The sequence below is a fragment of the Myxocyprinus asiaticus genome, chromosome 8 (genome assembly GCF_019703515.2).
Source record: "Myxocyprinus asiaticus isolate MX2 ecotype Aquarium Trade chromosome 8, UBuf_Myxa_2, whole genome shotgun sequence".
Lineage (NCBI taxonomy): Eukaryota > Metazoa > Chordata > Actinopteri > Cypriniformes > Catostomidae > Myxocyprinus > Myxocyprinus asiaticus.
The window spans coordinates 39,534,928-39,551,265 of NC_059351.1; the positions used below are offsets into that span (position 1 = coordinate 39,534,928).

At 36.7% G+C, this 16,338-nt stretch overlaps 2 protein-coding genes across 2 annotated transcripts; both read right to left on the minus strand.

The window, feature by feature from the left end:
* Positions 1-5,858: 5,858 nt before the first annotated feature.
* hmx4 (H6 family homeobox 4) lies at positions 5,859-7,481 on the minus strand. Its single transcript, XM_051705437.1, has 2 exons — positions 7,188-7,481; positions 5,859-7,082 (listed from the first exon to the last, which is right to left on the minus strand). Exons 1-2 carry the CDS (start codon positions 7,390-7,392, stop codon positions 6,571-6,573), a joined length of 717 nt encoding a protein of 238 aa, XP_051561397.1. The 5' UTR covers positions 7,393-7,481; the 3' UTR covers positions 5,859-6,570.
* A 1,725-nt stretch (positions 7,482-9,206) lies between these two features.
* Positions 9,207-11,309, minus strand: hmx1 (H6 family homeobox 1). Its single transcript, XM_051705433.1, has 2 exons — positions 10,644-11,309; positions 9,207-10,085 (listed from the first exon to the last, which is right to left on the minus strand). Exons 1-2 carry the CDS (start codon positions 10,939-10,941, stop codon positions 9,484-9,486), a joined length of 900 nt encoding a protein of 299 aa, XP_051561393.1. The 5' UTR covers positions 10,942-11,309; the 3' UTR covers positions 9,207-9,483.
* Positions 11,310-16,338: the final 5,029 nt, after the last annotated feature.

A 16,338-nucleotide genomic window follows, 5' to 3' on the forward strand; every position in this document is an offset into this window, starting at 1 on the left:
ATGATTTTACTATTATTCTAAAATGTGAAAAAAAAAAGAAAAAAGAAAAAGAAAACAAACAATGATAATAAAGAATGAGTAAGTGTTTCAAAACTTTTGACCGGTAGTGTGTGTGTGTGTATATATATATATATATATATATATATATATATATATGAATATCAGGAAATACAATTACAGTGCAAATTATGGTTACTCCAGTTTAATTGCATAAGTTCAATTTAAACGTGTGTGTGTATATATATATATATATAAGATTATCCCACCGTGAAAATATTGCAGTGCAAATGAGAAGCCTTTAGCTGAATGCGAGCTTATCATTAAATCTCTTCATTATATATTATATTATCATTAAATAATCTCTATCACTTGGGCGGCTGCGAAATATCATTGTTCTTTCCCTGCTGTCCGCGACCCATTCCGAATAGACCTGCGACCCACCAGTTGAGAAACACTGCCCTAGACTACACTACTGTCCAGAAGCTGTTTCTCTGATTTTCTTTCATTACCTCTACAAGGCACTGATCCCGATATTGTTTGAATGAGCCTTGTGACGGCACAAGCGCTTGTCTGCTCATGTCTTTCAACATGCATGTTAAAATGAGCGGAAGAAGAAATAGTTCCCATCTTGCACAAGTATTTGCTAACATAGCCTAATCCTTTTTATTTCACTTTGAAGCTCATGATTATTGTTCATGTTCATGGTAACCAAATAATAATATCCCTAGTTTAAAATAAAAAATGTTTTAGAATCGAATTTTTGTGTGAGGATCGATATTTTTGATACAACATCAGTATCGGAAGTATCGATACTTTAGGATTGATCCACCCATACCTAGTAAATATGCACACGCGGAAATTCACTAAGTAATTTAGAAATAAAAGTAATTTCAGTTTTTCAAAATAAATGCAATTGCATTGCCTTAACCTTACAAAGTCTTTTGATATTCACTCTGTAATGGGGTCCGCGCAGGCATGCTGGAGCCAAGGGTGGCCGCCTGTATCGCCTGTAGGACGGGCTTGTACTTGTGCAGCAATGGGCCGGCCCAAATTACCCAGCGACCCACTGGGAAAATGCCCGGTGCTCCCGATGGCCAGTCCGCCCCTGCGATTGGGTATGCACATTTCATTTACACTTTGTGTCTCTAAAAAACATGTATAAAACCAGTCTACCATTCCTGCAATAGGGCATATTGTCCTTTGTGAGGAGGGCATGCATTCCCAACATGATCACACGGGAACTGAACATGTTGCTACCGAATGTTCCAATACCCTGACATTGAACCTATTGTGCAGAGTAACTGACAAGCACATTCTCCCATTAGACATATTTGCATCAATTCAAATGTGTTTACCTTTTCTTGTGGTGCTACTTATAGTGTATTGCATTAGCAGCTTCAAAGACATGGGTTCTGGTCCCATGGAAACCAGGGAGTAATCAAGTTCACATTATTAATCATGATCACGATTCAGATGTTGCATTTTCCCTTTAAGATTACATTTTTACTCCACTGATGATTAGGTTTAGGGTTGGGGTGTGGGTATGGTAAATTAAATATGCATTCTCGTTGACTGTACTGCATCATTTACCACTGAAAACAACTCACTGTACAACTCTGTAGACATTTCACCCAGAAACTGGAGCTCACCTGCCCATTTGTTCGACAACACTTGCAGCTTCAGCCACTGGGGGCAGCAGTTTGAATTTTGGCAAGAACTTTCAACCTACATGTGGCTGAATTCACTCTGAGATAATTCTGACATTTTGAAGGGCATTCAAACTTTGTATTTTCATCATCAGATAGCTTTCCAGTCTGTAAAAATGCATTGAGTGACCAGGTGTAAATATTCCTTTCTGGAGTTTTTCCTTGCTTTTTTCAATGGTGTTTGAAAAACACTATTACATTCTTTGTAAACGCTGCTTTGGAACTAATTGTATTGTGAAAAGCACTAGAAAAATACATTTAATTTTAACTTAACCTAGATGAGATTAATAACTAAAACAGTGATGAGACTGGTAAGAAAAAAATAATGTTACTCATTGAGGCAACAGTCCCAAAAAAGTTTTTAATAATGAAAGTTTTGACAGACGAAATTCGCCAGTTGAAAGTTCATTTTGGTTCTATTTGCTGAGTGACTACATAATCGCCTCTAAATGGTCAGCCGAACCTCTTTCTGTATCGGCTGTCAATCATGCAGACAGTGTGTCTGCTTCCAGAGATCAGGTGCCTTGCGGGCTGCTGTTGTCAAGCGCAAGCTTCAGAGCGCTCGGAAATGTGAGAGTCTCTGGCGGCCGGCAGGAGGCCACTTTAAGAGATGCTATCTCCAGGACCCAAACACCCCAACACACTCACTAACGTGCACACACACACTTTTACACAGACACTGGCACACTTGCACCTATATGCGCACACTCTTAAATGCTCATAGGAGTATCTGGCTAAGAGTAAAAATTGCACAATGATGAAATTGTTTAATTTAATGAAGACCAGAACCTGGCGAATAAGTATGCTACTCCTCAGTTTCTTCCATATTTTACCAATTTACAATACTGGTATGATATGTAGGATTATGATTGTGACTGTTTTTAAAGTGCTGATAGGGGTCCAGGTTCATTGACAATCTGAAGAACTGGAGAGCGACAAAGCGTGACTTGTGAAACTCAAAACCTTTTATTCTACAGCTAACGGTGCCATCAATCAACTCTATAGTACAGGGACATCCATAACCCTCTGTAGTCACTGATACCCCTAAACCTGTACATATGGCATGTTTGTGTTGTGGTCTCTTTGATCAGGCCTTGGTTTTAATGGATTTTTGTCCTCCTCGGCCATGGGACTGGTAGAAATATATAGGGAGTGTGGAGAGAGGGCAGGGATATAAAGTGGAGGGGTGGAAGGTCATTTGAACCTTGTGGTTTTGGAGCAAAGTGCAGCACGACAGAAGGTGTTCTCCTTGTTTTGAGACATCGCTCTCTTACACAGAGACAGGAAGTCTGCTCATCCCCCTCCTACTTACTCATATATGCAGACACTAGAACATTAACAGATCCCATGCGTTAATAGGCTGCATTGTAGCGATAGATGGGATGGAGTAAGATATCCGATACTGACATCACAGTGATTAGCTTACCACCTCAGAAACCAATCAGAGTCTCTTCCGGACCTTGGCCAAACTGGTCAAAACTAAAGCTTGAGGAACACAGTCAAGGAATGTGTGCAACATCACTATAATTTGGCATATTGTCCTTGAGGTTTCCAAGTTTTTTGTTGCTACAGAGGCCTGTGGAGAAATGCTGATCTGTATTAGACTATGAGATGGACAACTGACAGTGGGCTTGGATGTGTCTGTTGATTCAGTTGAAAAGTTTGTCTGTTAATGATGTTTTGGCTGAGCCGGTGATAGATTGATTCACAGAGGATTTTTTTAGTTAAATTGTGCATAGATACTGAACCTTAATTTAAGGTTTAAAAGTTCTGACTGAGTAAAATTCCTCGATCAAGGTCATCAAAAGAAAGACTACAAAACAGTTCTGTGTTTAGATTAGTGGTCAACTAATATTGGTTATAAATGGATGATTCTTAAATTATTACATATTTTTATTACCCACTCCTCTCCCTAATTCTGACACTGTGATTACAGCATTTCTCGAAAACATGACAAAAAACATGACAAATTACACAAGATACACTCTGTTTAATTAATTCTCACATTTACAGTAATGTTACCAATCTTAGTATTAACTCTGAGTTGAGTTATTGTTTTGTGAATTTTTTTTTTTTTTTTTTTTTTTTTTTTGTAATTTTGCTCTACAGAAGAACAAAACTGTTGATTTTATGCTGTTGTAAAAATGGCTTTAAAATAATATAGGCTACTTAATACTTAATATTTGAATCACAAACCCTAACAGTTTTAAGAGTTTAGAAGTTGTAGAAGTGTGGGGGGGGGGGGGGGGGGGGGGTTACTTCTGAGTTTTCTTTAACTTTACATTCCTTATTGTAGTGCATTAAAGTGCTGATGTTTCAGTGAGGGTTACACTTCAAAATGCTTCATGATTCATATGATAACATCTTAAATAATTTCTTCTATTTAAGTAAAAAGAAAAAAAATTATAATTATCCATTATTACAGAACCAACTTGACAACATTACACCAACAAAAGTTATTTTTTTAAGGGTTTGGTCAGGTAGAAATAGATCCTTAAGGTAACAACTGCATGTTACCACTTTTTACAATGTAGGAAGTGTTCTGTGTGTACAATCATTGCAATGAAATTCAATGACATTCAATAAAAATACAAATAAATTGTTTGTTTGTTTTCATAATAATAATTCAAGGTCTTTCCAAGATCTGTACAAGGTTTAAAAATGTTTTAAGTGATAAGCATAAGTAGCCTAATTTCTTTATTCGGTGCATTCGGTAGCATTTATAATTAAAGCAAGGAGCTTTATATATTCTTCACAAGTAGCATTGTCAATTTAGATCTATTGTTTATCTTTTAAAATTTCCAGTAGGCTATAGCGTTTAAGTGACTTCTCTGATTCACATTAAATGATTGGATTGGAGAGCTAATCGCTGCAGTCGAGTCAAGAGACTAAATTAAACCGGAATCTGCCATGATCTGCTCGGTGAACGAGTGATTATCCTCCAGCGTTTCTTACCTTGTTTACATGCAACTAATTTTTGCAATTAAGAAAGTAAAGCATGTAGCGTCTTCCCTATCCGCTACCAAGCAACGCCAGTAATCACATTAATTTAGGGGAGAACAAGTATCGAGCTTTATATACCCTTAATATTTATGCTACTCTTCTTTACTTATTGGTTCTTTAGACCATATAGGGGCCGTAGGTTGAGATGGTTGTCGCCGAAAGGAAAGACACACCATTGGCACGTTTGCCATGTCTTCAACGGGTGGCTGAAATAATTAATCTAGGTCAAGGATCTGTGAATGGCAGAGCTGAAGAGCTGGACCCAAATGGCAACAGACGCCTTCTTCAGTTACAGTCTCTGGGAACTGTACCGTGGCCTATCGTAACCTCAATAGTAGGCTGATAAGAATTTTAGCAATTTATTAATGACAAAATCATAGTATAGTGCACAAATCACCAGGTTTTAACTGGCCAGTTAATCACTTTGTGCACTCATACAGGCTAATTTGATAGAGATCGCTTGTTTAGGGCAAAAATAAGGTTGCACTGACAAAGAACGCACATTGTCTGTTACATTCTACAAAAGTATTTACATTTTAACGAACACGTGAAATTAGCCGCAGCTTGTTTATTATTATAAATAATAATAATAAATAAATAAATAAATTATATATATATATATATATATATATATATATATATATATATATATATATATATATATATATATATATATATATATTATTAGCCTACTAATGCCCGACTCTAGGAAATTATATTTTTATTTGGCCTATGGTGAAAAACTTTTGTTAAGAGAGTAGGTATATCCTACTCTTGTTTCATAAAACACTGTGAAACAACAAACAAAATTATAATTATATTTATCCGGAGCGTTCCTGACATTTTATTGCCACTTTTTCTAATCGTTTATATCTCGCAGTTAAGTCTAATACATTGTTAGTAATTTATCCTCAAGAATAAGCCGCCAAGGTCTGTAGTAGCCCAGTGGTGATCGGAATTTATTTTCCGGTGAGGTTTAGTTAGCATACAATAGATCATTCCTCAAAAACATGCCACACTAACATTGTTAGTAAGACTCACGTGTTTAATCACCATCCGTGAGTCTGACCTCGATTGGATTGATAGGCTATTATCAACTGATACAACACCAAAACACTATAAAGTTCTTTAATAGTCTAAAATGGACAAGTTACAAAGGCGACAAAAATAATAATAATACAAAAAGGTCACAAACGCTCTGTTTCGAAGCAAGTGTAAAACAGAAGATTTAATGAGACTCAAAAAAAAAAAAAAAATAATAATTAAAATAATAGTAGGCTAACTGGCCAGGTTATGCTTTTAAGGAAGTAAAACGATACAATTCTAAAAGGAATAAACAACAATGCATGCGTTTAAAATGTAAAATAACCAATACATTCACTTAAATACGTTTTAATTGAGCTCATGTAGAAATTAGAGGCCCGTTTAAAATACAAATGCATGCATCGATAATCTGTCTTTGGCGAAGATATGTCTATGTAATAATCATAATCATAATAATAATAATAATAATAATGTAAAAAGTAAAACGTCTGTGTTATTGTGCCCTTCCACGTGAAGGCAGGATGATTGGCACTGGCATTTCTGCCAGTATGGATACTCACTCATCTGAGTAACTACGGGATAGAATATGCATGGTGTTAGATAGGCTATTTTATAAAAATTTTACAGCTTACAATAAATAAAATCGGTTTTGCATAGATATTTAAGCCAACATCTTTCCTGAAAGCTCATCAATGTTCTCAGCAAAACACACAAAAAGGCCGATAATGCTTTTTATGAAAACGTGAGTTGGCCCGTGTTGTCGGTTTTGACATAGGCGCTAAGAAAACAGTGTCCCTGTGCCAGGCTCTTTTCTAAGTCAAATATCTCCATCATACAGGCTGAAATATTTGCTAGCGTTTGAGAAATAAAAGTAAGGCGCGCTTCCTCCAGGATACACGACTGGCAGAGGCATTGGAAGCATGCATCTTCCAAGCAGATTATTCTCTTTGTATAAAGCTGGGAGCGGTACCGTCTTTCCGATATCACCGATATCGCTATTCGGGCCCTCCAGTTCAGTAGACAGCTGTCTTTTTAATTTATTCCGTCGATTCTGGAACCAGATTTTGACTTGAGTTTCGGTGAGCTGTAAAGAGTTCGCCAGGCACGCGCGCTCCGCGCTGCTCAGATAGCGTTTCATGTCAAAAGTAGATTCCAGTTGGAAAATCTGTCTTTTTGAAAATATAGTGCGCGTTTTCTTTTTCGTCATCAGTTTGTTCTTCTTGCCGTTGCTCTTCTGTTGCGCGTCGTCGCAGCTGTCCATGCTCTCGCTGCGCATGTCGGAGGCTTTCAGCGCGTCCACATTCCCATCTCCGTCTCTGTCGACTTTATCTGAAAGCCAGGCAGATGCTATTGATATTTGTTTAACAATTACAGCAATGCAAATACCACGTTAAAAGCAGTAGAACTGTACGGCATGCTCGAGCAACATCTTACCAATGTCGTGCAATCTTGCTTCTGACCCTTCTTTGCCTGGATCCTCGCTGTCTCCGGGGTGATGTAGACAGCCATCCCGACAGACTACAAGCGATGTCTTTGAATGACAGCTGTCAAAGTTTCTGCTGCTCGACTTGGAGTTGAGGATATTGTCAATGGTGAACTTCAAAGAAGCGGGTCGACATGACGTGTCTTCCTTGCTCATATTCTCCGTTGGATGCGGCACCCTTGGTCTCAGTGTCTCTTTTTTTGCTTTGTCATAAACTAACGTCTCGATTCTCCGAGCACCATCTCTGCACGACTTGCAGTGCTGCTGCGTTTGCCTGTTAGTCCACTGACCGGAAGAACAGGATTCTCCATCGTTTATTGGTCACGAGAATCAGACAGCACAGCGGCCAATGGCAGAAGAGGGTGGGCGCTGGAGCTCAGACCTATCCAGACATCTGGCACACATAGGCCTACTTTTAATTTATTAAGGACACTGCTTACTGTTTTAATGTACTCTTATGTAAAGGAAAGCGATTTTATCTTTTAGTTATTTTTTTTCTCTACCTATAGCACGCTCATGAGTAGGCTGTCAGTTAGAAAAGAAAGAGAGGCTTATTAATGTGCAGATCAGGCTTCGAAATGTGATTTCAACTGAACTTTCAGTTTCACACTTTTAGTCCAGTTTATATGTATATATATATATATATATATATATATATATATATATATATATATATATATATATATATATATATATATATATAGGCTTTAAGTATATTTTACTTTACATTGAAATATTGTCATATTGAAATCGTATTGAACTCATACGACATGCATGGATTTATTCATTTAAAGTAGCCTATCCTAAAATAATGGTTTGGTTTCATGAGCGTGCGTTTAAATAAATTCCGAGTTGTAAGCCATTTCGTCAGGTTGTGTACTCTGGTGATGTAGGGCTACTACGAAAATGTACAGTTGGTACTTTTCAATACCAACTGTGATTGTATTGATATATATATATATATATATATATATATATATATATATATATATATATATATATATATATATATATATATATATATATATATATATACATATATATATAGGCTACATTGAATTATTATTTTCAAGTTGCTTTAAATGGTGCAATGCATTAAGATAAACGATGACCCTGACTCCCTTATTAGATATGCTAGAAATTTTGAAGTCTTTATATTTTGGCCTTAAATTATTCGGCTTAAAATTGAGTTTCGGCACATTGAACACTGAAAAGCACTCATGGCTTGATTAAAGTGACGTTAATGTTGTAGTAGGCTATGTATTTGTCACTGTATAGTCACCTATATTAGCATATAGCCTTTGTTACTCTGGAACAGAAGACAGACCTATATAATATATAATTCTTTTATTTGCTTAATGTTTATACAATAAGATAATGTTGCATGATGCTATGCTTTATTTTATCAAAATGCCTACCTAACAATAGCATATAGCAACCTGTTGGAGATAAGTAAGTTTTGATATTCATTTGTGAACCCGTGTATGTGGATCCTTTTGACAATACATCATATTTCGGCTGCAACAATTTAAATGAGGTTATTTTTTACTAAACTCTGTATCCCATTCAATGCAGTGATTTGATCAGTTTTCATTTAGCAATAACTCACTGCAGATAAGAAGCTCTTTTTGGTAAAGCAATCGTATTCGTTGCATTTTGGTGTGAATAGTGGCGAAATTTAACAATATTGTGGTGTTTGTTTTAGGCTTCTAGTTATTTATTTAATACCAAAATTGATGAAGATTAAAACCTATAGACACACGTGGGAATATATATTTCGCAAGCTAGACACACGAGTCTTCAGCTGTAAGTAGGCCTATTAACGTCCTCTTAGCACAATATGGACATATTTACATAAAAAAAAAAAAAAAACAAACAAAAAAACAATCACACTTACATTTAAGTGAATCGTTTATTAACTATTAAAATGAATCATGTGAAAAAGTGACAAACATCTTAAATTGGTGTTCCTGAATAAAAAATATATTTGCTCAAAGCAAGTGTTGCCTTTACATAGGCGAGGACCCCCATGCACAGAGTAAATATTATAGACATACAACTGTGACAATAAACACAAACTTATGTCTTTCACTTTTGATGTACAGGATGATAGGTGTTTTCTTTGGATGCAGCAGACATCATGACTGCAGTTTCCAGCCGGCTATATAGCCTAGCCTATCAGTTATTGCACCTTTCAAAATAATTAATGATCATTTTCATTGGGCACCATGTGTCCATCACCCAAAGTCAGACAAGGCCTGTCATTTGCGACGTGAGCAAATTCACTGAATGCGCAAATGATGTCAATGGATAGTTCACTGAATTCGAGAAGCCCATGATTGGTGGCGAGACTTGGGACACGTTAAAACTGAGTGAGGACATGGGTGTCGTTTTATCGTGGTACAAGATGGGCACCCGTACAATCCGTTGGGGGCTGGGGTTGAAGTTAGCAGCCTCTAAATCGGCGGCCAATTGTCTTTTCCATTTATTTCGGCGGTTCTGGAACCAGATTTTCACCTGCGTCTCGGTCAGGTGCAGGGAGGCCGCGAGGCCGGCGCGCTCAGAGCTGCTCAGGTATCTCTTCAGGTCGAACGTTGATTCTAGCTGGAAGACTTGGCTTCTGCTGAACACAGTCCGGGTCTTTTTCTTCCGGGCCGAGCCTAGCTCGGAAGTGTCAGGTCCTGAACGCTCATCGAAGAGTTGTCGTGCGTCCTCGCCATCGTAGACCACTGACTCGCTAGTTTTTCGGTCCACTGCTCCATCAAGAAGCTCGCAGGCCACGGGGGTGTCCCTGTCGCTGGCGACTGAGTGGCAATGCTCATCCAAACTGCGGGTTTCCTCTTTTGGACCTGATTAATGATTACAATAATGTTATAAGTGTTTGAGAACAACTTGGGAATAATGCACGTCCTGTGAATTAGATCAAATGGATTGTAAGTCTTCATGCATCTAGGCCCATGTCCTTGTGTGTGAATTATAGTCGCCTACGTTTTTACGCAGCCAACTTTCTCTGTGGCTTTCACAGCTTTACAGGGTTAACGAATCAGACAAACCAATAGCACTCTTAAGCCTTTAAAGAGTTTGGGAAGTCTTTCAATGCGACTCGGCTGCTTTAGAGACACTTGGGCGCACACTCGAGCTGCTTTTGTTGGTTTTACCTAATGAGGCTTAAAGCTAACGTGGACCTGCCATCAGCACAATTGCTATACCATGGTGTATAATTATTGAATTGGGCAAATTCAATTCATTATAGTTTTTTTCTCACTTGGAATGAGCAAGTCAGCTGGTGCGCTCTTAAAAGCCTAGAACTCCCTGTTTAATTTTCACTTGACTACGACTTCATTTTTTAACAATAACAAAGAGGACTTTTGAACAACAAAAAAAACAAAAACATGTCAGCAACTTACTCTCTGGAGGCTCCAGAGCTTTTAAGTATGAGGTTCCTCGTCCATGCCACTCCAGAGGTGACTGTGTGTCCCGACACATCTCTGTCTTGAAGCCTGTAGCTGCTTGACTGCACATTTCATTTCGATGCGCTTTAGTGCTGCCTTTGAGAACCACTTCTCTTTTACTCCCCTTGCCATCGCTATCATTAATGGGACTGGCAGACGGGGTTGTCCGACAAGAGCCAAGTAAATTCTCGATGAAAAACGACGAGCTCCTCGATGTGTTCGAAGTATGCCGTTGTGGGCTTTTGTCATGCATTTCTTCTGCAGCAAACGCTATGTACAGCAATAGCCAGTTGATTCGCGAATACTTTTACACAAAAAGTAACGAATCCTTTCCCTCCTGTTATCCCCGCTCAGTCATCTCTTCGGTGGGATTAAATCCTTCGTACGTCCACGGCGCCAGTACAGCGAGAAGCAGAGCTGTAGTAAAGAAAAAATCCAAGTCAAGTCAAATGGTTAACAAGCCGAGGGCATTCTGCTATTGGACGATCACAATAGCAAATGGGATTACTCATGAAAGGGTATTACTGGCCTCCAATTCGCCTTCGCTTTTGATCGTGCCTCAGGGTCGGTGGAACCCCTGTCACCGAGGGCTTTATTTGGGTCAATTAGGGAGCAAATCAAAATAAAGATAGTGGTTCCGCTCATAGCGTCAGCTGGGGATCTCGTAGAATCGGATGCTGCACCGTCTATTGGTCAAATGTGACGCTGCATCACAACTAGGGTGCAGCAAACTGGGGCATCCCAGAAATGTGTTGTTGGCTAATGCGTTTAAAAAGAAAAATAATATATTTGAACTAAAATAATAATAATAATAATAATAATAATAATAATAATAATAATAATAATAATAATAATAAACTTTCTGGATTCGGTTGGTTTAGGTAAGACAGGCTGTGTGTTTCTGACCCATGATATTCATATAAAAGAAAAAAAGAGTGTTAAAAAGTGTCATTGCCATATATTATTTCCTGGCCCTGCATGCTGTTCTAGTTGTATGTTTAAAATCTATTGTTATAACTTTGTTATTCTGTTTAAATGTGTGTCCTTGGTTTATTGGTTATTTTGATATTTGTGTCACAATATAAATAGAAACAAAAAATAGACCATACATTTCTATAAATGTCATATAGGACAAATTTTTCTTTCTTTTTTTTTTTTTTTAACTTGATTATTTATAAGTAGTCTACATTCAAGAACTGAAATATTAATATCGAGTTGTGTAGGCCTGTTAAGCACTACAGCGCGTGAAACCATGCACCGAGCACCTACAATTAGGCTATATTTTGTAAATAGCTATGCACTGTCCACGCATTAATGAAAAATAATAAATTATATATATATATATATATATATATATATATATATATATATATATATATATATATATATATTATTATTATTATTATTATTATTATTATTATTACCTAAAAATAATTTTTACATAAAATTTTAATAGATTTTTTTATTACAAATTTGTTAATATATTTGCGATGTTCTAATATATTTGCCGACGTCCGTACGACAGTAGCTCAAATCTTACTTTAATAAATAGCGAAAAATAAACGTTAACATAAACTTAAATTGATAAATAGCGTAAAATATAGAACTTTCGGTTAAAGGTTTTGCGCTAATAATAACAATGATATAAAACACACAACAAATTGTTATACAAAATTATCAAAATAAAAATAGATTATTTACTGATTCTATTTTAAGTTATAGTCGTTTTTTTTTTTTGTATGGAAAATGTTTGAAGACATTTTCATGTTGTCTATGTCTATTGCATAGTTTTCAAATTATTATTATTATTTTTTTTTCTAGTAATCTGCGATCTGTCACCTATGCCAAATAATTTTTTATTGTGTGGACTATTAGATATTAGTTTTGTGGTGGACTTTGCATTATTGCACAATTGTAAAAGAGAATTTGCTTCGTTTACAAAGACACTCTGCTACATTAATGTAAATATGAATATTAAAAAAAGTAAATAAAAATAATAATAAAAATAAATAAAATAAAACATAAGCAAAGGAATGATTATTGCAGGCTCTACGAATTAGAGTAGGCTGCTAAAATTTGAGTTACGGACTTATAAAATGTATTTCGTTTGATGACAAAAATAAAACTATTATTTAGGAATTATATTTCATTTTTATCATATTGTTGAAGAGCAAAATACCTTTTTTACGACACTGCAATTAATTATTTTTCAGAGACAAACGTGTAGGCTTTCAAGAACAGATTTGATAAAGTCCTATGTTTTTCTCTTCACTAAACTAAGAAAATCGACCAGAACTTTATTGATTTATTGAAGGGTCTGATTGTGAAAAGTATTTTCAGTGCAGTGCCTTATATTCTGATTATCTTTCAAAAACGAATTAATATAATAGTTGTACCATTACAAAGCATAAGTTCTTATTTGTAACCGTGGTGGTGTTATTCATTTCAGCAAAGGCTATTCCTTTAAATCACAGCGTCTCTCTCTGTGTGTTGTCGATATTTTTCATTGCTTGTCAAGATGTCCTTGTCAAGGTTTTCATGGCTTCTTCATTGGAATTATTCTTTATTTTTATTGTATTTAAAAAAAAAAAAAATTATAGCATATTTTGGTCCATAATTAGAGGACTCATCTGATCAAATGAAAGCTCTGTAAAGCAACAACCTGCAAAATCTAGTATTTCCAGTATTTCGTGGAAATGTATGCTTCAAATAGACTGTGCTTGGTGTAGGGCACTTACTTTTATCATATGATCTTGAAATTTGAAATCCATTTAATGATGATCAAAACAACTGAATTACTGTAAGTCAAAACAAAATTAGTCTTGAGTGTTCTTCTATTTGTTTGTCTTTTGAACTTTGGACTCAAGTTTTGACGGCTTGAGGTTCAATTTCCTTCTCCTCTGATTTTCCTTTACTTTTGAGAGAGAGGGAGAGATTATTTAGCTCATATTACTGTGTGTACTTCGGCACTCCTCTGATATGGCACCCAGTCCGACCTCATGTATGTGAGGGCAGACAGCCCTTGGCCTCATGGGCATGTAACCCCACTGATCCTTATCCAGACTGGCATGGCCTTTTCACACTGCTGACCAGTATTCAGACCTTTAATGCTCTCTCTGTCTCTCTCCTTCTATCTCTCTCTGTGTCTTTCTCTTTTACCTTTTCTCTCTCAACACACATTATCTCTCTTCCACTTATTTAACTATCCTTTGCCCTCTTTGTCTTCCTCTGTAAGTCATATTTCTTTCCATTCACATGGATTCATCTCTCCCCCATGTGTCCTCTGTTCACATGTCGATGGAATCTCCTAATAATCATCAAAAGATTTATCCAATGTGTCTTAACAGCAATACTGTAGTTTAACCCTCATTGATAGAACAAAAACACATCCAAGCCAGAAGAAGCCATGATGGTCTCCATCTCGGCCTCCTCTCTTTAAGTTCTGTGTGTCTTTTCCTCTGGGCATATTGTGATGGCCATACAGTCCTTTATGAATAGAGAGTATTAAAGACTTGCACATGACCCAGTTCAGATTGATTCTCTCTCCAATCTGTCACCCAGTAGCATGTTGAGACTGAGAGAGAGAGAGAGAGAGAGAGAGAGAGAGAGAGAGAGAGAGAGAGAGAGAGAGAGAGAGAGAGAGATAAAAGTGGTGAAACAGACCAAAGAGACCAAGGATGCTTTTTCACCATGTACTGTAATCTTTAGTTTGACTGCTCTGAAGCATCCCATTATGACTATAAAGAAGTTTCTACTGTTTCCACACATGGTTCTCTCTGTTCCATCCACAAATGCAGGTGCTAGTCTTTAACAACATGGCATTTGCAGGTCACTATTTGGCAACTGAAATGTCTTGTGTCTTACAGTCTTTCTATACTAGTCTAGCTTTAAAGAGGTGGGACATGGGGTGACTATTATTATGATGCCCCATCTGTTGGTGGGGTTCCAGTAATGCGGGTAAACTGTGCTGGTTTCGCTCACTCCTTTACGTATGAGCCCATTAGCTGAAGAGCATATCTTCACAGACTTTTTATTTACCTAGCAATTTTATCTACTAAATATAGCAATATAATGTACCCAAGCATATACTGCATTTCAGACATACCTCATAAGCACCAAAACAAACAAAGGAAAAGAATGCTAAAAGAATGCAGAACCATCAAGACATTTGTTTCTCTTCTTACTAGTGCGGAACACACCATAGGTTATTGAATATCTTAGTATAACCACGTGGCATGAGGTGTTTGTGTTCACCAGCCCTGAATAATACAACCTCTGTGATAAAATGTATACCAGCTCCTATTGATAGCATTAACTGTAGTTAAAATTCCAGCACAGACTTTGTGACGCCAGCTAAAGAAAATAAAAGCAGTCTTTAAGTGAACATAAGTTGCTGTCTTGGTTTTACACAAACCTGGAATGGCCTTACATGTACTGCATATCCAGTATTACATCAGAGAAAGAGCTGCAACAAATCCACTTAAACACGTTGTTTAAAGTAGCAGCTATCATTGAACTTGTTTGGTGTTTGAGACTCAGATCAGCTCTCCTTATCACTTAAAACCAAAAAAGAGAGCAGTTCAAGAATTAATAGTTTATTTGTACTTAATTGGAAGTACAAAATACATTTACAAGAAGGCATGCATACATGTTTTCTACAGCATCTCTTGTGGAACAAATGTTAAACCCAAGGAACCTTGGAATGTTTCTCTATATTAAGGGACTCTCCTCAGTAAACTTGCAGCTAAATTGTGTTGTTTTATTCAAAGACTGAAAAATTAGTAGTAAGTACTGTATTTCAGAAGTACGAGCTAAATTCAGGCCATCTTCCATGTTGCTGCAGTTACAAGCCTGGCTGCTCCGAGGGATGGTATGCGTGATGTTTGTATTCAGACAGAGGTTCAGTCAGACATGACTTTTGTATGATCATTAAGGCCTGTTTGCTTTTCCTATAACAGATAGTAGCCTGGCTCAGGCTCACCCTGCTATGCTTCTGTTGCACGGACCCTTCATTTGACCCATTAAACTCTGCATTGACATCATACACGTTAAAGGTCCAGGCATCTACTGTCGCTCTTTAGTGGTGCGGTCAGCCTGAACGGCCTCATGGTCTGTGCGGTCTGAACCAGGGTTGAGTCGCCACCGTGAAATTGGACTTGATATATGGGTGGAGGCACAGCTGAAGTTTTGTTGCAATCTGTGTTATTGACTTGCCTCTGTGGTTAATACAGCATCAGTTTGCATTTTCTAAAAACAAAGGGATAAGGAACATTGGCCAAAGAGAAGCACACACCAAAACCATGTTGTACTGGATTGAAACATATAGCCCAAATAATTTATTAAGATTGGATAAAAAAATAAAATTATTATTATTATTATTATTATTATTATTATTATTATTATTAATATACATATGACATTTAAAACCATGCTTGCATTAATTTGACTTTATTTTGAGGGGTTTTGTTTTTAATCATGTAAAGAAAAATACTCTTTCCAAATGCTTCTCAAATAGATGGAACTGTATTTGTCTGAAGTTAAAAATACTTACATGGGCTGTCATATTTTTTTTTTTTTTAATTTTGAGCATTTTTAACATCACATCAAATCAGTCTGTAGGTCACAATTTTCATTGTGATTCAAGGAGAAG